The sequence below is a fragment of the Littorina saxatilis genome, linkage group LG16, assembly GCF_037325665.1.
Source record: "Littorina saxatilis isolate snail1 linkage group LG16, US_GU_Lsax_2.0, whole genome shotgun sequence".
In the NCBI taxonomy this organism is placed as follows: Eukaryota; Metazoa; Mollusca; class Gastropoda; order Littorinimorpha; family Littorinidae; genus Littorina; species Littorina saxatilis.
The window spans coordinates 25143591-25166352 of NC_090260.1; the positions used below are offsets into that span (position 1 = coordinate 25143591).

At 41.2% G+C, this 22762-nt stretch overlaps 1 protein-coding gene and 1 long non-coding RNA gene across 2 annotated transcripts in view; one reads left to right on the top strand and one right to left on the bottom strand.

Moving 5' to 3' along the window:
* LOC138950679 (uncharacterized) overlaps positions 1–22762 on the bottom strand; it is a 363039-nt gene that overhangs the window by 101133 nt on the left and 239144 nt on the right. The window lies entirely within an intron of this gene.
* LOC138950662 (zinc finger protein 665-like) lies at positions 1174–12071 on the top strand. The gene is made up of 4 exons (XM_070322370.1): positions 1174–1220; positions 1885–1978; positions 4526–4613; positions 5968–12071. The coding sequence occupies exon 4, from the start codon at positions 7042–7044 to the stop codon at positions 9994–9996; it is 2955 nt and encodes a 984-aa protein (XP_070178471.1). The 5' UTR covers positions 1174–1220; positions 1885–1978; positions 4526–4613; positions 5968–7041; the 3' UTR covers positions 9997–12071.

Genomic DNA, 22762 nt, shown 5'->3' on the forward strand with positions numbered 1-22762 from the left:
AATTTAAACATCTTGCGTCATAGTATTATTGTTCGGCTCTACACATTGTGATCAAGACTTTGATGTTGCTAATTCTGTGATTTCGACTTTACTATTATTGTTTGGATCTTCAGATTAAATCTTAATTCATTTTATACTTCTGGTAACCTGTTTATATTGTTCGGATCTTCAGATTAAATCTTAATTCATTTTGTACTTCTTTTAACCTGTTTATATTGTTCGGATCTTCAGATTAAATCTTAATTCATTTTATACTTCTTTTAACCTGTTTATTTGTGTGTGTGTGTGTGTGTGTGTGTGTGTGTGTGTGTGTGTGTGTGTGTGTGTGTGTGTGTGTGTGTGTGTGTGTGTGTGTGTGTGTGTGTAAGATCTGCGGATCAATAACACCAGCAAAAACAATAATTGACCTCTAAACAATAAAATACACACCCCCCAATACATTTGTTTGGGGGCTATGGTCCCCCCTGCTCCGCCGTCAGTGCTGTACGAGTATATAGAGTTGGAGCCCACTTTTTACTGGGGGTATAATAATAATAATAATACTGTTATTTTATAGCAGGATAAACCAGAGTTTTAAGGCTACGGTCTCATCCAGCTTTACAAATCCACACACACACAAAATAATAGATAAATAAAATATATACATATATATATATATAAGAGATACTAAAAATCAAACATACACATATCGCGGGATTCACCAAGACACCATGTGAAGTACGTCATACATTACTAAAGTGACGTGACCGCTGAGGATGTATGACGTACACTACACTCTTGCCTGGTTATCGATCGTAGGATACAAGTTCAAAGTGTTTTCGTGATTCGTGTCGTTAGCATATTTGCTGGTTGAAGACCAAGCGAAACGATATCGTGCCGCTAGCATATATTTGCTAGCCAAACGATATCGTGCCGTTAGCAGCCTAACCAAACGATATCGTGCCGCTAGCATATATTTGCTAGCCAAACGATATCGTGCCGTTAGCAGCGGCCTTATAAGAACTGACATGCAGAGCTTCAAACGGCAACTCTGGAGTTGTCTGAAACATTTCTTGGTCCAACTCCAGTAATTTGTGTGTGCGTGTGTGAAATGAGCAAATCACACACACACACACACAAGGACAATGTTTACATAGTTGCTAAACGCAGGAGTGATTTCCCTTGAATTGTGATCGACATTTCCGGTCCACTTTGGAGTGGCGACGTGGTGGCAGACGATGGTAGGTTGACCAACTTAACTGATAATGCAGACGGCAGCAGCGCACTAACTTGGCTCCTCTGTTTGTGTTTACTGTTCTTTTGAAACTTTGCGTCTCTTTCTTACACTTTAAAGCTGTTTTGAATTGAGTAAAAAGTACTTGACCCGTTGTGGCATGAGATGCGTTGTCTAGAGGGGCCGATTCATAAGTCATATCGGGAATTTCCACACTTACGTTTTATGACTCATCAGTTTTGTGTGTCTAAATTTATAAAAACTAAAATCATCCTTTTTTCATTTTTTCCACGACCGATTCTTGTGTTGCTGGAGTGTTGTTTGTGCATGTACAAGAATCAAAGCAATAACAAAAGCAAGAATATATGGAATATGTTTTAGCATTGACAAAACGAAACTTAATTCATTCACTGGAACTTCGACTTAGCGAGGCTGTAGTTTTCTCTGAAGTTGAGGGACAGAAAAATAGGTTGAATTGATGACAAAATGAACAGAAAACAAGGACTTCACAACTCAGGCATTGCTTCTTCACTCTCAAGATGTCGATTGTGTAATGTTACAGGTCTGCAAGTTTAAGTGAAATATTTGTTGGATTTCAGTTTGAATCTTCTGCAGTGCTGACAAAGTTGTTTTAGTTTAACTTTTGCAGGTCGTTTTTCTTGATATTTCAGAATCACTTAAGACCTCCTGCAGGGAAGAGAGTCTGTCATGAGGAATAAAAGATGGCACCTCTCAAACTGTCCTATTTGGATGAACTTCAAAATGGTAAGCTTGACTTGTGGCAGTGCAATGTTGTTTGGGCGGGGACGTAGCTCAGTTGGTAGCGCGCTGGCTTTGTAGCCAGTTGGTCGCTATCAGCGTGGGTTCGATCCCCACGTTCGGCGATAGATTTATTTCTCGGAGTCAACTTTGTGCAGACTCTCTTCGGTGTCCGAACACCCCCGTGTGCACACATGCGCATGAAAAAGATCCCACGTTCACAGCGAAAGTCTCAGGGCTTGGAAAACACGAAGACACGCATGCATCATCTCTCGTCTCCGATTATCATGATCGTATTTCGATACTTTGACGAGACAAACCCAATGCTGGTGTGTCGAAGAAGACAGCCACAGCCGGCTTGTTCGAATCAAAGTATCATGTGCACCATATCTTCAACGTACGTATTACCAATACCTGTCCCAATATAGACCAGTTGGTCTAAGAGGACGTTAAACCGTAATAGTCAGTCAATGCTGTTATTTGACCAGCCCCACCTGATTTACTACAGTACAGTCCCAAAGGGGTTGTTATTGACAGGTAGTCGCTATGAAAAGGTGTTTTGTATAGTTTAAAAAAAGTTTGTTCGGGATGGTCATTATTTGCAGGTGGTTAATTGTTATCGAGGGGTGGTTGCCAGGACAGGTTCGACTTATAGCATTCCATTAGTGTTCATTTTTTGAGGTCTTGCTGCTAACACAATAAAACTTCAACTGGAGATCTGTGATGGAGAACCTGTTTACCGTGCTGGTTTATTCGTTAATACTACATGTCGTGAAACATGATTGTGAACATTTAGCGGAATACCCCTTTCTTAAGACCTGTACATTTTTTTTTAAATCTAAGAAAATAAGATTTACAGAGTCTAAAAAAGTAGTATCTGAAAAGAGCTTCTTGTTTATACCCCTCCTCCGACGACCCCCCCCCCCCCCCCCCCCCCGTGTGTGTGTGTCTCTGTGTGTCGGGAGGAAGGGGGGGGGGGGGTGGAGTCTTTAACCTTTGTCTCCCATGACAATTGACATGGGAAATAACTCCACCCCGTAACGAGCAATTAGACATTTTATGGAAATAACTCTTTCAGGATTTTGAAGCTCACTGTGCTCTATTGAAATAATGAGGATAGTAATCGGATACATTGATACGGACACTGGCAGAATAATTAAGTGGAGCCGCGTTCCTCAATGGAAGGCTTTTTGGCAAGGACGACGAACGTTTCGAACTGCAAGGGGCAAAATATGCAGAAGCAGCTTGTGTGCTACGTGCTATGCAAATTACAGGGTGAACCCCCCCCCCCCCCAAAAAAAAAAAAAAAGCAAAGCACAACAGAGCCACGGTACGCCACCAATTGCTTTCCCATCCCTTGCAGTGATTGCTTAAAGAACGTCTGTTTTCTTAAACTCACGACTGAGCTCAAGTCAAACCCACGTGACCTCGGTCAAAAGACATTTCCAGCATCTTGAAGTGTCATCTATATATACGACTTGTGTCTGTGTGTGTGTGTGTGTTCGCGATGCACGGCCAAAGTTCTCTTTGGATCTGCTTCAAATTTGGTGGGCATATATTCAGGTAGACCCCGGACACAACCTGGTCGATGAGAATTTTCAAGACGTGCTCTCAGTGCGCAGCGCCGAACCGATTTTGGTTTTTCTGTTCATCCCAGATCCATTTCCAGTAACTCTTCCTTATCTTCTCCAGTGTTTTGCGTTTATCTCCCTTCCTTCATGTGGCATCAATCCATATTCCCGTCACTATTTTTAGAACACAACGCTCAATCCATATTCCCATTACTATTTTTAGAAGGTCACTGTCCCGGCGAAGCCGGGTATTACTCTTCCTTATCTTCTCCAGTGTTTTGCGCGTTTATCTCCCTTCCTTTGTACGGTGCGCCGGTAAAGCCGTCGTACACCCGGCAAAGCCGGGTCCCCGGCGAAGCCGGGTATTCGGTTCTACTTCTTCCCGGCGAAGCCGTACCCGGCGAAGCGGGTATTCATCTAGTATATATATATACGAAAAGCACACTGGCAAAAAGCCTTACAAGTGTAGTGAATGTCGTACGGGCCAGCAATGATTGCCGCAACGAATCGTGAACGTTGATGAATATAATACCTTGAAAGGAAATGGTATCACATAGGTGCACACTGCATAACATACACATCAAAGTTACTTGTTCATCGCGACAGACAGGTTTTTGTTTTTTTTAAATAAAACACCACTTGAAAATCCTGACAGAGTTATTTCCTGACAGAGTTATTTCCTGACAGAGTTATTTCCGAACATTGTCCATTGAGCACTCTGGGAGGCATAAGGAGTGGTGTTCTTAAGACAGAGGGTCTTAAAAGGCGGGTGACTCGATCCATTGTATGCAAGGGCAATAACTGTGGCTTAACCTTGCCTCTAATTTCACTGCCTTTCGTTGAAAATAAAAGATGTTTGGAGGTTTCCTACCTGGTCACACATTTTCTGTAAGTTGTTTTTTTCTGTATTATTGTTGTTTATGTTATCTAGGTTTTTACACATTGTGCTTTAAACTCACACTCAAATCATGTTTGCTTACAGCTATACGCTGAAACGACTCCTGAGTGCGCATTCTGGGAGATCATGTCTAGTCTTCGTGGAAATTCTTGCTTGCCATGTCAGTAACAAAGTGAGTATAGCCAACAGTGTTGTTAGTCATTTAAGAAAAATTCTTTTAAGTTACGCTGATTAAAACTGCAAATCCAAATTATACTTACAGGCTGCGAACATTTTAAAATCAAGACCCGCTTAAATCTGAAACAGATATACTGTTAACGTTCTAAAATGAAGAATCAAAACATAAGAAAGGTTAGTTTCTGTAACGTTTAATTATAGAAAAAGAACACGTCAACATTATGTTCTTTGTAGTGGAGAGACGTACACAAATTATGAGACAAAATAAAACAAAATCTGTTTGGAGCTGCTAATTACTTATTAGGGTTCTTTGAGCGCCTTTTGTCTAGATAAAACAAACATAGAATTAGAAAACAAAAGATGAGTAATGCAAAAAAAACCTAAGAAACTGAAACATAGATATTAAATAAACATGAAATATGTCAATGAACAGTGAGGATAGAACCTTAAACCCTTTGTTGGTTTTGTAGTCTTGTCAGCGCTGAGAGTATGGCTTTTCTGATCAATGTTAAAATTCCCACAATGTTGAGTTTTTGTTGCAAAATACAGCCTCTGTATATATTCATGACTTAATTGCAGTAGGGTTTGGGACTTAGCGCATGGTGGCTGCTGTTGTTAGTCTAGCTCGGGATCGGCTTTTTTCTTTGTTGGGAAACATGTGACAAACTTCCGGTTAAAAAAAACGTGGAAAAAACACTTTTAAACAAGAATTAAGTACAGTGTCGTCACAACCGCGTCAAATGTATCATTATGTCATGTTTTTAAACAAAGGGACGTAATCGCTTCTCGTTTTTTTCACAGCTAGAAGTGATATGAATCTGTCGCTGTCTATGCAGAAAGAAAAACTGGGTAGGGTAAAATATGTTTCCCATGGGGTGTAGCATGTGAGAATTTTGTGTGAGAACATTTTACAGAGGATTTGCTTTCGCAAAGTGAGTACATGTAGCTGCAGCTAGGTTACTACAAACAGGGTTTCTGTGTGCTGATCAGTCCATGATGTAGTGAAATTTCCATGTGTTTTGTCCACGTGTTTTTAACAGGAAGTTCATTGTCCCTTGGGTCTGTTAATTATGCTGGGTCACGGGATTCTGCAAGTCATGTATAGACATTGCAGAAGTAAAGTGGACCCCCTTTTTAAAACTTAATACGACTTCCCATTTAAGATTCCCTCCCTTGTCAAACCCTGTTTTCTTAGAGTTTCTGTTCATACATAACCTCATAAAATGTACACTCATTTTTTAAGACTTCCTCCTTTTTAAGACCTGATTTTCTCAGATGTTGGAGTCTAAAAAGGAGCTTGATTCTGCTGTAATGCTGTGCGGTGATGCATGACTTGCCATGTGTTTCAGAGTGTCAGCGGCAAGTCTGTGAGGAACTCAGAACTCAGAACTTTATTACATAAGGATAAAGGTTGAACCTGTCCTTGGAACATATACAGAGAATAATTGTAAACGAAAGCAAGGACTGCGCACATACACACACACACACACACACACACACACACACACACACATACACACACGCACGTATACACACACACACATACACAAACTCACACTTGCTTACACACACACACACACACACACACACACACACATATATACACACACACATCCCCCCACACACACATGCTCGTGAGCGTGCGCTCGCATACCTACACACATGCACATGCTATCATTTCATACCTAAAATGAACAGTATCTCATCAAAGTATTAAACTAGTAAAACATCAAAATAATGGTCGAGTATAAACATAAAAAATATTGGACTCGCAAAGTCGGGTGAGGACAGAAGTGGGAGAGCAACACCGATGACCTGTGCACATGCAGTTCGCGTCCTCATCCGAGACAAGAACGGTTCAAGATACTATCATGTGACACCTGACTTAACGTAGATTGTGTTACTTTTTGTAGATTATTGTTTACAGATTGTATTACTGTATGTCACCCTGAGAGGAAGAAATATGTCTGTTGTCGTTTCTGCATGTGGTGACTGTTCAAAGAAAACACTTTGAACAAAAATGATTTGACATTTTTCCCCGAAATCGGCGTATGGCTGCCTAAATGGCGGGGTAAAAACGGTCATACACGTAAAATTCCACTCGTGCAAAAAACATGAGTGAACGTGGGATTCTAAGCCCATGAACGAAGAAGAAGAAGAAGAAGAGATTTGACATTTTAGCTGGGCATATGTGTCAGAAAGTTGTGACAAGAACTATTGTGATATTTCCATGAATGTGTGTCATGATGAAGCTGACAATGCACTACACGTACCCTAGCCCGTGTTTGGCAATGCTGAAACCGAGATTAACACTGGCAGCCGGGAGTTGCTCAGGAATTGAGCGTGACTAAAGTTACACACAGGACATTGTCAGATAAATGAAGCAGAGATAAAGCAAGATTGTATCCCCCTTACAAAACAGCATGGAAGAATTCACTACGTCTGACACATATCAGTCGAAGGATAAGGCAGTGGATGAAAACAGTAATGTTTTGTCAAGTGAAAGGCACACAGCAGACGGACAGATAGAGACGAATACTTGTAGTTCACAGAAGATTGAGAAAGAGGTCATTGTTTCAAGTACGAATGCTTGTAGTTCACAGAAGATTGAGAAAGAGGTCATTGTTTCAAGTACGAATGCTTGTAGTTCACAGAAGATTGAGAAAGGGGTCCCTGTTTCAAGAACGGTTTCAACTTCTCCGGAAAGCAGCGATGACAGGGTATCACCAGAGAATCCGAACCCTAGAGGAACACACAGGAGACCGTTGGAGAGTGGTGACTTGTCTGCAGATGGAAAAAGAAAGAAGACAGGTGTTTTCTCACCCGATGTGGAACATCCACTAGAAAGGGACGCCGTAAAGAAAAACAAGAGAGAGTCTGACACCGTGGTAAGGGCAGTGTCAAAGGAGAGTGCAGTTCCAGTCAAATTAAGTAACACCAGCATTAAGTACTACTGCAGAGTGTCGCTTACAAGAATTAAACTGAATAGTAGCACTGTTAGGGTAGACGCCAGTACATATGAACTCATCACTTCTTCTGCCGATGCTAAAAAGCAACGGGAATATCATACTGTTGAGAGACACACACCGAAATCTAACCACAGACAGAGGGGGGAAAAATCAGAGCAAAATGGTGCCTTGTCAATGGAAGGCTCCAGGGATGCTGATTCTTTCAAAAAGAATAAAAACAGTAGCACTTTTCATGCCGAGAGTAAGCAGAACTCGAAACAGAAGTCCAGCTTAGTCAAAAGACGTAACTCGGATGACAGCAGCACTGATGGGGGAAGTAAGGCGAAATCTAGACCCAAGTCCCGCTCAGTCAAGGGACACAACTCTGATGACAGCAGCACTGATGGAGGAAGTAAGGCGAAATCTAGACCCAAGTCCCGCTCAGTCAAGGGACACAACTCTGATGACAGCAGCACCGATGGAGGAAGTAAGGCGAAATCTAGACCCAAGTCCCGCTCAGTCAAGGGACACAACTCTGATGACAGCAGCACCGATGGAGGAAGTAAGGCGAAATCTAGACCCAAGTCCCGCTCAGTCAAGGGACACAACTCTGATGACAGCAGCACTGATGGAGGAAGTAAGGCGAAATCTAGACCCAAGTCCCGCTCAGTCAAGGGACACAACTCTGATGACAGCAGCACTGATGGGGGAAGTAAGGCGAAATCTAGACCCAAGTCCCGCTCAGTCAAGGGACACAACTCTGATGACAGCAGCACTGATGGAGGAAGTAAGGCGAAATCTAGACCCAAGTCCAGCTCAGTCAAAAGACATAACTCGGGTGAACCAGCAAACACAGAATTTTCGTGCAATGTCTGCGCTGCCACTTTCAGATTCAAGCATGCTTTGCTAAGACATACGAGAAAGCACTCGGGACAAAGTATATTTTCCTGTGACTTGTGTCCCTCCACATTCACCTGTTTGTACACCCTGAAGACGCACCTCAAGAACCACGCTGGGGGGGAAAACCCCTTTGTGTGTGAGGAGTGTGGCCGTGTTTTAAGTAACAAGTATAGCTTGAAAGTTCACCAGAAAAGACATGAGCAGAAACGGCTTGCGAGTTTGAATCCTAGTGTTCCGAAAAAAAAGTTGTTCAGATGCAGTGGGAGGGCGTGTAGCCTGACATTTGAGGACCCCGCCTTGCTAAAAGAACACAGGAAAACCCATGTGAACCAATTTGTTTGCAAAGTATGCCAGAAATCGTTTCATAAACCTTTCAAGCTGAAGGAACATGTGAGAATTCACACCAGAGAAAAACCATATGCTTGCAAGCTATGCAGCGCGTCTTTCCGGCTTTCTGCTATGCTGGGGACACACATGAGAGGCGTGCATCTGAAAGAAAAGCGGTTCAAGTGTCGAGTATGTGAGGCTGCTTTTGTCACTTGTAGCGCCTTGAAGTGTCATTCACGAATACACACTGGCGAAAAACCTTACAAGTGTAGTGAATGTCCTGCCTCGTTTGCCTGGAGGGGTAGTTTTACATCACACCTGTTGTTTCACACTGGAGAAAAACCGTATGCCTGCGATGTGTGCCAAGCCACTTTCAGGTATAAATCTGCTTTGAAAACCCACGTTCTGACGCATACGTTGACGAAGAATTTCTTTTGCAGTGTATGTAACGCTGGCTTTGTTCAGCGTATACACCTCAAAGTGCACATGCAGGTACACAGCGGAGAAAAGCCGCACTCGTGTAAAGTCTGTGGTAAAGCATTCCCGCGAAAGGAAAAACTGAAAAATCACATGAGAGTACACACTGGTGAAAAACCATACTCATGTGAAGTATGCAAGGCCAAGTTTGCTCTGCTGAGCTCTTTGAAGTTCCATAGGTTAACCCACACAGGCGAGAAACCGTACGGCTGCAAAACGTGTGGGGCCAAGTTTAGCAAGGACGACCACCTGAAAACGCACATGCGAATTCACACCGGAGAAAAGCCGTACCTTTGCCTTGTGTGCAATAGAGCCTTCAGCGATTCTGGCAGCTTCACCAAGCACAGGAGGACGCACACAGGAGAAAAACCCTTCAAGTGCACGGTCTGCAGCAAGACTTTCACCGAGTCCGGCTCCCTGAGGAAGCACAAGATGATACACACTGGAGAGAAGCCGTATCAGTGCAAAGAGTGCGAGGCCAGGTTCAACCGCGCGGACCACTTGAGGACCCACGTGGCCACCCACTCTGACACCAAGCGGTTCTCTTGCCACATGTGCGACTACCGCGCCCACGACAGCGGCAACGTCAAACACCACGTGAAGCGTTGCCACCCTGGTGAGGCCGCCTTCCGCTGTCAGTTGTGTGAGGTCACGTTTGATTTCCACAGCGAGGTGAGAAAACACTTCGCTTCCTCCCACCCAGGTGCAGAAACACTTCTCCCATGAATGGCTTACCCCTATCATGAAGAACTCATGTCTTCTTCTTCACTGAACTTGTTCTTCAATATCATGAACTGGGTCCTTTTGGGCGTTTAAAGTTCAGCGAGTGGAGTTTTGAGGAGAGCTGGTTACCCAAGTGCGGAAAAACTTCTCCCATGAATGGGTCACTCAGATCGCGAAATAACCAAAGGGAAGTAAGCGCTCTAAATGCATACAACATGTGTAATGGAGTAAGCGAGAGTAGAGGATGAAAGTCGCTTGTTCATGTCAATGCTTGTTATTCTCTCAGGTGCCAGGAGATTGGTTCCGTATAACTCTCGCTTACATATCGGAGAATTTGTCATGGTTGTGTGACGGGTATTGACAGAGTTATCACAACTAATCAAGGCCTTGGTGTTACAATGTTTGCTATTTTTCTTGTTTTATACAGTCGACTCCGGATATTACGTTTTTGAGCGACGTTATACGCGGTGACTGACGCTGTATCCGGTTCATCGGTTATAACGTCACTTTTACGCGCGGGTGATGTTATATCCGGAGTCCAAGAGTTATGTCCCTTTCCGAAAGTACTGACTGTTTTAATAAAATATGTGCAGAAATGGAAAGTGCAACATTAGTGTTGTTTAAAAATCACAACAACATATTGTTGTAAGTTTTAAACTAACTTATTACAATAATCTTTAATTCACTTCCTCATATATAGAATTGTGGACTATTCTCTTCTTTGCGTATTTCCAAAACCTGGCTAGACCATGAATACAAAATTGTATACACAAAATGTTCCCCGAACTTTGGCAATCGTATCAACGTACAGTATTGTAGGCTACATGTTGATTCTGAGACAGGTTGCTAGTGTTGGAGTGTCAAGCTCCGTCTGGTTCCATCGACAATCTCAGTCTTTAATTATAGTGTCCGACGTTATTAGCTCTAAGGACACACACACACACACAGGGCTGTCGTTCATTCATATTCTGCTAGATCTTGACCTGTCCTTGATGTCCGAAGAAATAAAAATGACGAGAACTTCATGGGTCCTTATACGTAATTACTGTCTATTTGACTTATATTATTAACGAAGAAGTTTCTCGTCAACAGCAAAGTGACTGCCCACCTTTACGCACAAATGCCACAATCGTTCTGGTAGTAACAACTTTGGGTTCATAGTTACCCCCTTTCCCCCATCCACCGTCTCCACCACATCTAGTGAGCGGGACGTTATACTCGTTAGACTACTTCTGTATTATTATTTCTTATCATTATAACGTCACTTGATATAACGTCCATGGCTTTCCAAGTAGAGTCATAATAGTGCTTTAAGAGTGCAGTATCACTTTTCTCAATTTGTCGGTTCACTGCACTTAGTGTTTACCTTTACAATTTAGCCTGAGCGACCTACTCAGCCTGTCGACAACGACCAGTTGAAAGTGAAGCTCAGCCTCAACGTCGTGGGCAGTTGTAGTCAGTATTCTACGGACCAAAAAAACAAACAAACGTCGTAGTCTGTTCTCATCCTCTCGACCTTCTCCTACCGTCATTTCAATAATCGAGTTGTTTTTTATATGCGTGATTGAAGGACAGAAGTAGACAGATCCATTCGCACGCGCTCGAGCAGGAGTAACCATGTATGCTCGATATGAAACTTAAATTTTTTTTTTTTTAATTAAAAACCAAGACAGGAACTCATAAAACGAATGAAATGCAACATTTTTCTTTAACATTAAAAACCTAGAACACTTGTGACACGTGTAGGGTAAATGAACATGCCTTGACAGTCGTTCACCATGCAAACTGATGCATATGGGGATTGATATGACGTTATAACCAACATGGATGAGTGACGTTATAACTGGGTGACGTTATATCCGGTGACGTTATATCCGAGATTAAAATAGTCTTGGAAAGAAGGAATTGAGCCGGGACCGGTGTTTGGGTGACGATATAACGGGGTGACGTTATATCCGGCGACGTTATAAACGAAGTAGACTTATATACTTATTGAATTGTAAAAAGGTGACTGCATGTGCCTTTGATTGATTTTGGAACTTGTTTTGATCTTGAAGTAACCACCTACTGAACGCCTACCCCCCCCCCCCCCCCCCCCCGAAAAGAAAAGACTGTACAAGTCAAAAACTTTTATTTGAGGCAGTGTTCGTGAAATGCCAGTTATGGTTGTTTATGTTATATATGATTTATGTATGTAATGTTATTGTATGTGTGCTTTTTTGGTTGTTTTTCTTGGGTGTAATTTACCGCACACACTTTCCTCTGTTTCAACAGCTTTGTACAATGCCTTACATTCCATGTTCACCTTTGACGTTGTAGTGTTATGTGTAGCCACAGAAAAGCTTGGTCCCGCAGTGGGGCACTGCGGTTATGAAATTAAAGGCCCCTCCTGTTTTTGGAACCGCAGGAGCTTTCTAGTTTGCTGTTAGGTAGATTTTTGGTTCCTCTTTCCTGTCATGCTCTCTTTTTCTTCATGAATTCTTTTCTTTTTTCTGCCTTCTTGCTCATTCACCTGTATTTTTTCCAAAAATCTCTTCTCTTGCCGCTTGTCTCGCGATTCATGTATAGTTTAATCTGTTAGTGTTCTGATGTAAGTCCAGCAGTAGATAGGTTAAGCCTATTTTAACATACTGGAAACTGGTAATCTTCCAGTAGGTATTAATTTAGTTTTACTAAAGCCTGCTGGGACACAAGTAATGGGTTAGTGCATTTGTAAACAGGAATCGCTTGACAAGTGGCCCCCTTCATCCCCCCCTTCCTCGTCCTGATATGGCTCTGCGTAGTCGGCTGGACGTTAAGCAACAAATAAACAAACAAACAAACAAAGAAAAGCTTGGCTTGTGTGTGCGTTTAAAAACCATTGTCAGCGTTGACATGTATTTTGAGCTTGTTCTTGCATCATAAAAGATAAAAAAAAACCGCGGGTTAGGGGGAAGAATTTACCCGATGCTCCCCAGCATGTCGTAAGAGGCGACTAAGGGATTCTGTTTCTCTTTTTACCCTTGTTAAGTGTTTCTTGTATAGAATATAGTCAATGTTTGTAAAGATTTTAGTCAAGCAGTATGTAAGAAATGTTAAGTGCTTTGTACTGGAAACTTGCATTCTCAGTCCTTTTCTTTCTTTCTTTATTTGGTGTTTAACGTCGTTTTCAACCATTCAAGGTTATATCGCGACGGATTCTCAGTCCCAGTAAGGTCATATATTGTACTACGTTGCAAGCCCCTGGAGCAATTTTTTGATTAGTGCTTTTGTGAACAAGAAACAATTTGGCTCTATCCCATCCCCCCCCCCCCCCTCCCTTTCCCCGTCGCGATATAACCTTGAACGGTTGAAAACGACGTTAAACACCAAATAAAGAAAGATAATAAAAACAGTGTTGGTAAAGGGGCAGTGCCAGTCATACTCAGTACGTATATAATCAGGAAGCGCACGCGTAATAATTATGGTGTTTGATAATTACAGTGTAACCCCTCCTTTTAGCTCTCCAAAAATCTGAGAAAATCTGGTCTTAAAAAGTAGGGAGTCTTACAATGGTGGTAAATTTACAGAGTTTATGAACAGAAAGTCTGAGGAAACAGAGAGAGAGTCTGATATCGGGGCGTGTGTGTGGGGGTGGTGGTAAGTGTGTGTGTGTGTGTGTGTGTGTGTGTGTGCGAGGGGGGTCTTAGTGTTTCTATGGATTGCTTGTAGTCTGTAAATAAATAAAATAATAAAAACGTATGAATTACATAACGTCACGCCCATAAGAAATATACCTATCTCAGTGTTAGGCATTGCTGTAGTGAAACTACAGGGGAAGCTATACTGGAAGGGTATCTATCATGTGATAGAGAGTACAAACTCTCAGACCATCGGAAACCATTGCCATGGTAACGTAAGCAAAACTGCCGATCTCGTTTCTTGAGTTAGGCACATTTTCTTTATGATACAGGAAGACTTATTTTGAGAATGTGAAAGTGTGCAAAAGCTCCTTGTGGGTTGTTATACAGTTTTCCTGATTGAAAATTTTGCTGGCAGCTCTTTATCTCACGGTTATTGCCGCTCGAGATAGGCAGTTTGCAACTTATAACTAAAATGAGATAGGCAGATTGTTCAGAAACCAAAGAAAGTTTTTTTGCGTTTTTCTCAAAACATCAAGAAGTTATCAAGACAATTATCTTATGAGCGCGACGATAAGCATTATCATTACATTTATAATTAAACCGACTTGCCTTGGCAGATGTTTCGAATCGTAACTTGTGTAATATGACCTACACCCCCCGCGGGTTAGGGGGAAGAATTTACCCGATGCTCCCCAGCATGTCGTAAGAGGCGACTAACGGATTCTGTTTCTCCTTTTACCCTTGTTAAGTGTTTCTTGTATAGAATATAGTCAATTTTTGTGAAGATTTTAGTCAAGCAGTATGTAAGAAATGTTAAGTCCTTTGTACTGGAAACTTGCATTCTCCCAGTAAGGTCATAATTATTATATTGTACTACGTTGCAAGCACCTGGAGCAATTTTTTGATTAGTGCTTTTGTGAACAAGAAACAATTAACAAGTGGCTCTATCCCATCTCCCCCCTTTCCCCGTCGCGATATAACCTTGAACGGTTGAAAACGACGTTAAACACCAAATAAATAAAGAAAGAAAGATAGGCAGATTGTTCAGAAACCAAAGAAAGTTTTTTGCGTTTTTCTCAAAACATCAAGAAGTTACAAAGGCAATTATCTTATGAGCGTGACGATAAGCATTATCATTACATTTATAATTAAACCGACTTGACTTTTCAGATGTTTTGAATCGTAACTTGTGTAATATGACCTACACCCCCCGCGGGTTAGGGGGAAGAATTTACCCGATGCTCCCCAGCATGTCGTAAGAGGCGACTAACGGATTCTGTTTCTCCTTTTACCCTTGTTAAGTGTTTCTTGTATAGAATATAGTCAATTTTTGTAAAGATTTTAGTCAAGCAGTATGTAAGAAATGTTAAGTCCTTTGTACTGGAAACTTGCATTCTCCCAGTAAGGTAATATATTGTACTACGTTGCAAGCTAGCCCCTGGAGCAAATTTTTGATGAGTGCTTTTGTGAACAAGAAATAATTGACAAGTGGCTCTATCCCATCTTCCCCCTTTCCCCGTCGCGATATAACCCTTCGTGTTTGAAAACGACGTTAAACACCAAATAAAGAAAGAAAGATGTTTCGAATCGTACCTTGTGTAATATGACCTACATTTTTAGACTCTTTCCTTTTGAGACCTGAAAAATTCACAGATTTTGGAAGTGTGAAAAGTGTGATCTATTGTAATTATCACAAAGGTTTCCTGTTGTTGTGTTTGATTTTATGATACTCACCTGAAGCACGTCGGATCTGCTGGTATTTGTATTCGATTTTGTTTTCAAGTTGGGAGGGTCATTCTTCTAGTTCTGCCTTCATGGACTGAAAGGTCCACGTACATTCCTGTTTTATCACGAGATGGGTTTTCCGTGTAAGCGCCCCTCCCCCCCCCCCCGTGTGTGTGTGCGTGTGTGTGTGTGTGTGTGTGTGTGTGTGTGTGTGTGTGTGTGTGTGTGTGTGTGTGTGTGTGCTATTTCTTGTTCCTCAACTTGACGTGTTAATGCTTTTGTTGTCATCATTTATTATGTGGAGTTTAGAACGTCATCAGTGTTTATTCTGTGTAGAGTAGTAATTCCTAACTTTTGTCATTTCTCTTATCGGGTAATATATAATCAGGACAAAGAAGTGTATTAATTGTGTATAGTACATTGTCAGAGGTTAATGTTTAAGAATCGTAGCTTTGGTGTAGACGCGTTTATGTACACTGGATGTGTGTGTGTGTGTGTGTGTGTGTGTGTGTGTGTGTGTGTGTGTGTGTGTGTGTTTTAAAGGTATTTATTTGGGTTCAGAATAAATTCCTATTTTCCAAGTTATTAAGAGAATTGGTATGGGAGTTCAATACTTGTTTTAACTGACTATAAAATAATGATGTGTGTGTGTGTGTGTGTGTGTGTGTGTGTGTGTGTGTGTGTGTGTGTTTACCTTTAAGTGTATCTGCTACCCGCTGCATGCATCTGCTTTTCGACGTGCCTAGAACACACACACACGAGCGCGTGCGTACACGCACACACACACACACTTACTCACATACACTGACGCACACACACTTACAAGCGCGCTCCCACACACACACGCGCACGCACACAGAGAAACACACACACACACACACACACAAACAGAAACACACACTCATGTAATCTGTTAACAGTGCATCTATTTCGTAAGTTTCCATGATCAAGGACGAGAGCATTCATATTTACCCTACTTGACCTTTCTGCAGCGTTCGACACGATTGACCATGTCACGTTTCTCCATAGACTTCAGACTCTGTACGGCATCTCCGGTCCACCGCTAGCATGGCTTGAGTCCTATCTCATTGGCAGGACTCAGGCTGTGCTTTTCAATGGCCATATGTATGCTCCAGCCCCACTTTCTTTCGACGTTCCTCAAGGTTCAGTACTCGGTCCCATCCTTTTCATCCTTTTCATCATGTACGCTAAGCCCCTCTCCACACTGGTTCAAAACCATTCTGTTTTAAATCAGTCTTTTGCTGATGACACCCAGCTGTATAAACCCAGTCCCCCTGCAGAGACACATTCCGCCATCCAGACCATTCAGACATGCATCACTGATGTTAAATCTTGGATGGTCGATAGCATTACTTAAGCTGAATGATGATAAGACTGAAGTCTTACTGTGCAAAAAGAAGAACACTACATTTCCCTCTCCCCAACCTGTTTCTGTTCAAATAGGCAACACCGACATTCTTTTCTCACCATCAGCTAGAAACCTTGGATTCACCCTTTCATCTGACATGACCCTTAACAGACATATATCTTTAGTCTGTAGGGCAGCTTATTTTGAGCTTCGTAAGATCAGCACCATTCGCCACACACTCTCCTCTCAAACAACTAACACTCTTGTCTGTGCCTTTGTTCTTTCTAAACTTGACTACTGCAACTCTCTTCTCTCTGGCTGTCCTCTGTACCTCCTGCATAAACTACAAAAAGTCCAAAACTCGGCAGCACGCCTCATTCTGAAAGCACGAAAACGAGATCACGCAACACCACTTCTTCGCACACTGCACTGGTTACCTATTCAAGCCCGCATTGACTACAAACTGTCCACCCTCTGCTTTAACTTATTTTCTGGCTCGTCTCCTGCTTACTTCTCTCATATTGGAACTCCTCACCGTCTATTCTCCAGCAAGACAACTCCGTGCCTCTTCTGACTGTCGCATCCTTACCATTCCACACACCAAGACAAAAACATACGGACAACACACTTTTACTTTCTGCGCACCCACACAATGGAATTCTCTCCCCTTTCACATCCGTCACTCTCAGTCACCCCAAGCATTCAAACGAGCACTTAAAACACACCTCTTCAAGAAATACAACCCCTGATTTTGTTTTTCTCAGTCCATCAGTAGGCTACATGTAGTGTATTTGTTGTTTTAGTGATAATGTGATAATGTATATAAACATCTAGGGCTGTTTTCAGAATTGTAGATAACATGTTCTGTTTGATTAAGGGTATTCAGCTGGTATTTCCTTGTTTTCACGACCTATTTTATTCATGTTTTTATTACTTAGTGGAAGAATTTGTTGTAATGTATGTTTGATGGTGTATGCTTTTAATTAAGCGTTGTTGACTATGAATGTAGATGTAAATGCTTGTATAACTGTGTTTTAATTTTAGATGTGTCAAGCGCAAAGAGCATAATTGTAAAGTTATGATGTTGCGCTATATAAATGCTCATTTATTATTATTATTATTATATTTATGTAATATATTTATTCATTAGTGCACTCACTCTCTGTCCAAAAAACCTCAGCGGGTACACAAAACGGTGAAACATGATACTGGGTACTCAATACGGTGAAACATGATGCTGGGTACACAATACAGTGAAACATAATGATGCTGGGTACACAATACGGTGAAACATGATGCTGGGTACACAATACGGTGAAACATGATGCTGGGTACACAATACGGTGAAACATGATGCTGGGTACACAATACGGTGAAACATGATGCTGGGTACACAATACGGTGAAACATGATGCTGGGTACACAATACGGTGAAACATAATGCTGGGTACACAATACGGTGAAACATGATGCTGGGTACACAATACGGTGAAACATGATGCTGGGTACACAATACAGTGAAACATAATGCTGGGTACACAATACGGTGAAACATGATGCTGGGTACACAATACGGTGAAACATAATGCTGGGTACACAATACAGTGAAACATGATGCTGGGTACACAATACGGTGAAACATGATGCTGGGTACACAATACAGTGAAACATGATGCTGGGTACACAATACAGTGAAACATGATGCTGGGTACACCATACGGTAAAACATAATGCTGGGTACACAATACGGTGAAACATAATGCTGGGTACACCATACGGTGAAACATAATGCTGGGTACACAATACGGTGAAACATAATGCTGGGTACACCATACGGTGAAACATAATGCTGGGTACACAATACGGTGAAACATAATGCTGGGTACACCATACGGTGAAACATAATGCTGGGTACACAATACGGTGAAACATGATGCTGGGTACACAATACGGTGAAACATAATGCTGGGTACACAATACGGTGAAACATAATGCTGGGTACACAATACGGTGAAACATGATGCTGGGTACACAATACGGTGAAACATAATGATGCTGGGTACACAATACAGTGAAACATAATGATGCTGGGTACACAATACAGTGAAACATGATGCTGGGTACACAATACGGTGAAACATGATGCTGGGTACACAATCCGGTGAAACATGATGCTGTGTGCACAATACCGTGAAACATGATGCTGGTTACACAATACGGTAAAACATAATGCTGGGTACACAATACGGTGAAACATGATGCTTAATACTTTAATATTCAAATCTACATAGCTGTGCCTAATTCAAATGCTACTCATATTTCACCCTGCTGTTTTACACATGCAATATTGTGTATTTGACGTAGAATGTCTTCACAGCCATCCGTGTGACCTATTCACTTACCCGATAATCATATCACCTTCGTATCCATTTACTTTACTTTGTCTTGAAAACACATTTATGCTTTATTCTTCCTTACTCTCCTTCTTACTTGTGTTCTGTATAAAGTCATGCTCTGTTTCCCCAGAGGCTATGTGAGAGCTAGCCTCTGTCCCTTGTGCAGCCACTTTTCCCGTTGTTCGGCGTGGGGTAGAGTACCACCGTTTCGGCCCTGGATTTTAAGCATGTACTTCAGAGATGCCATTACCTAAATGCCTGTTGATTTTCTAACTTCCAGGGCTAGAATCGGTGGTTTCTGTTCCAAGGCGGCAACTCTCTCACAGAAAGTATTATTTTACAATGTTCTTGATGCTTGTATAGCAATAGCCTTAGTTGTTAGAAGAGGAAATGGTGTGAACTTAGCTATTGTATTATGGTCTCTACACTTCGTCTATAGTTACAGTCCCAACGAATCGCGACAAAATAACTCTGAAAAGGACTCAGTAAATACTAGCAACCGTGAAGTACGCTCGATTCCTATAAGTACGCTGTTTTGTTTTGTAATATTAGTTTTTTTAGTCTTGAAACTGATGTTATGTGGGGACATTAATCCGAATCCGGGACCAGTTTCTCCGTTAGAAAAAGGTGAACTTATAGTAGCACACTTAAACACCAGAAGTTTGAGGAACAAACTTGATATTGTGGAAAGTGAAATTAGAGATTTTGACATAGTAACTTTATCTGAGACTTGGTTACCTGCTGGTAAGATGCAAGACCAATTTAATATTAATGGTTTCCATCCACTTGTGCGGAGAGACAGACCAGACGGAGCACACGGTGGTGTGGCAATATATGTTAAAGATTACTTATGCTGTAAAGAGAGAACAGATCTTTTGATTCCTAACCTTGAAGCCACATGGATCGAAACCAAATTGAATCAAGAAACTATATTGATAGGCTCGTTTTACCGGCCTCCTAGTGCCCCTGTTGCTTATTGGCAACTGATCGATTCTTCTATTAAACAAGTTATGGCCACCCCTCACAAATTCATAATTCTTGGTGATTTTAATTCCGATTTTAATGACAACCCACCAAAGCAACTCACAGACATTTTGTATCTGAATAGCTTAAAGCAACTAGTTACAAGTCCCACACGGATAACTGAAGATACGTCCACCTGTATCGACCTGATTATTACCCCAAGCACTGACATTGTTGATAAAGTAGAAGTTATTCCTCCCATTTGTAGTGATCACTCCGTACCAGTCGTTTATTTAAAGCATCATTTGAAGAAAAGATCACATTCAAAAAGAACGATTTTAGATTATAGCAAACTAGACGGTCAAAAGTTAATAGTTGAGTTACAGAAAATTGATTGGTCAAACATAGTGACTTTAGAAGATATTCATACCGCAGCTTCTCTTTTTTCGGAGCAGTTGTATTCGATCGTGAAAACCTGCTTGCCTGTCAAGGAAGTCACCATTCGGGAGGGAGACACACCCTGGATCACATCATATATTTTGAAATTAAAAGACCGAAAAAGATTTATTCATACTATTGCTGTGCATGTAGACACACCACAAGCTTGGGAACTCTTTCGTAAGATAAGGAACCAATACACAGATGCTATTCGAACGCGAAAGAAACAATATTTAGAGGAACTTGACCGGTCCGTATCTGATCCAAAGAAATTTGGTCAGAAGCAGTGGTGGAAGTTAGTTAACAGGTTTATGGCAAAGAAAGGCTCTGACCAAAACGAAATCCCGCCACTAACAGTTGATTGTAAAACCTATTTTGAAGACCAGGAAAAGGCTGAATTATTTAATATGTCTTGTTAAACAATCAGAAATAAACGACACAGACGATAATGTTCCCGATATAGATAATGCTGAGTTTTTTGTCGACGATATGGTCGTGACTTCTGAAGAAGTGAAAAGTGTAATAGAAAGTCTTGATACATCTAAAGCTGTCGGGCCTGATAAAATTCATAATAAGATTCTTATTGCAAGTTTACCTATAATTGCAGAACCTCTATCTATTTTATTTACAAGATCATTAAATGAGGGTGTATTTCCAAGCATATGGAAAACAGCACACATAACACCGATATTTAAAAAGGGGGATAAAGGAGACTGTTCAAATTATCGTCCCATCTCACTCTTAAGCTGCGTAGGTAAAGTCCTTGAAAAATGTGTTCAGAAACATGTGTTTGATTATTTTGTATCGAATAACATAATCACACCTTCCCAGTCTGGTTTTATTCCCGGTGACTCCACTGTGTACCAGTTAACATGCCTATATAACGACTTTTGCAAGTCACTCGACGACAGCATTACTGTCCAGGCAATCTTTTTCGACATTTCCAAAGCATTTGACAGAGTCTGGCACAAAGGTCTTTTGAGAAAGTTATTTGCACTAGGGATTCGAGGTCAGATGTTTAATTGGTTGCAAAACTATTTAACTGATCGAAAACAAGCAGTGGTGCTTAAAGGAAGTATGTCTAGCTACTTACCTGTGCAAACAGGCGTTCCACAAGGCTCTATTCTAGGACCTCTCCTTTTTCTGGTTTACATTAACGACATAGTTGATAACGTTGAATCCATTATTAAACTGTTTGCCGACGATACAAGTATGTATTTAAGCCTGGAAAATTCTCAGATGCGAACAGATATTTTTAACTCAGATCTTGAAAAAATCGACCAGTGGGCTAGTCAGTGGAAAGTTAAATTTAATCAAAGTAAAACAAAACTTCTGAATATAAGCAGGAACAGAAATACAGATTACATCCCTTTGAACTTCGGTGGCACAATTTTACAAGAAACTGAAAGTCATAAACATCTTGGTATTATTATTCAGAATAACGGTAAGTGGGAGTTACATATTAAATCTGTTATAGCAAAATGCCGTACGCTAGTAGCTTGCTTACGATCTTATAAATATAGACTAGGCAGAAAAGCTTTAGAAACAATGTATAAATCCTTCATATTGCCACATTTTGATTATGCTGATGTTCTCTGGGACAACTGCCCTAAGGAGTTAGCCACCGAGCTCGAAAGTATTCACTTAGATGCAATTCGAACCATTGTTGGAGCAGTCCGCGGTACAAGCCATCAAAAATTGTACGATGAGTCAGGCTTTATTTCATTACTAGAGAGGCGAAAACGTCATAAATTGATATTATTTCACAAGATCGTTCACCGCAAGGTGCCAAACTACTTATTAGCGATATTGCCACCATTGATATCAACTAATAACCCATATCACCGGCGCAGACCTCTAGACAGGAAAGTTCCATCGTTTAAAACTGAATTATATAGAAACTCATTTCTCCCATCTACTACACAACTCTGGAATTCTTTACCAGACTATATAAAACTTAGTGATTCCCTAAGTGAATTTAAGCACTTTTTGTCAAAAAACGATTTAAGTCCGCCGTGTTATTTTTATTCTGGAGATCGCATGTCACAAATAATTCACTGTAAGCTCAGGTTATATATAAGTGATCTCAATAACGATCTAGTGAGACGTCACGTTGCTACAGATGCATCTTGTGACTGTGGATTCCCGTCCGAATCCGTACAACACTTCATATTCGATTGTCCAAATTATCGCGAAGCACGTCAAGAAACTATACATACCCTCCCTAATCACACAATTCACCTCCCCCACCTTTTAAACGGAGACAGACAGTATTC

Excerpts from the sequence above, each read along its gene's own strand:
- LOC138950662 (XM_070322370.1), top strand. The coding sequence starts at position 7,042 with ATGGAAGAATTCACTACGTCTGACACATATCAGTCGAAGGATAAGGCA.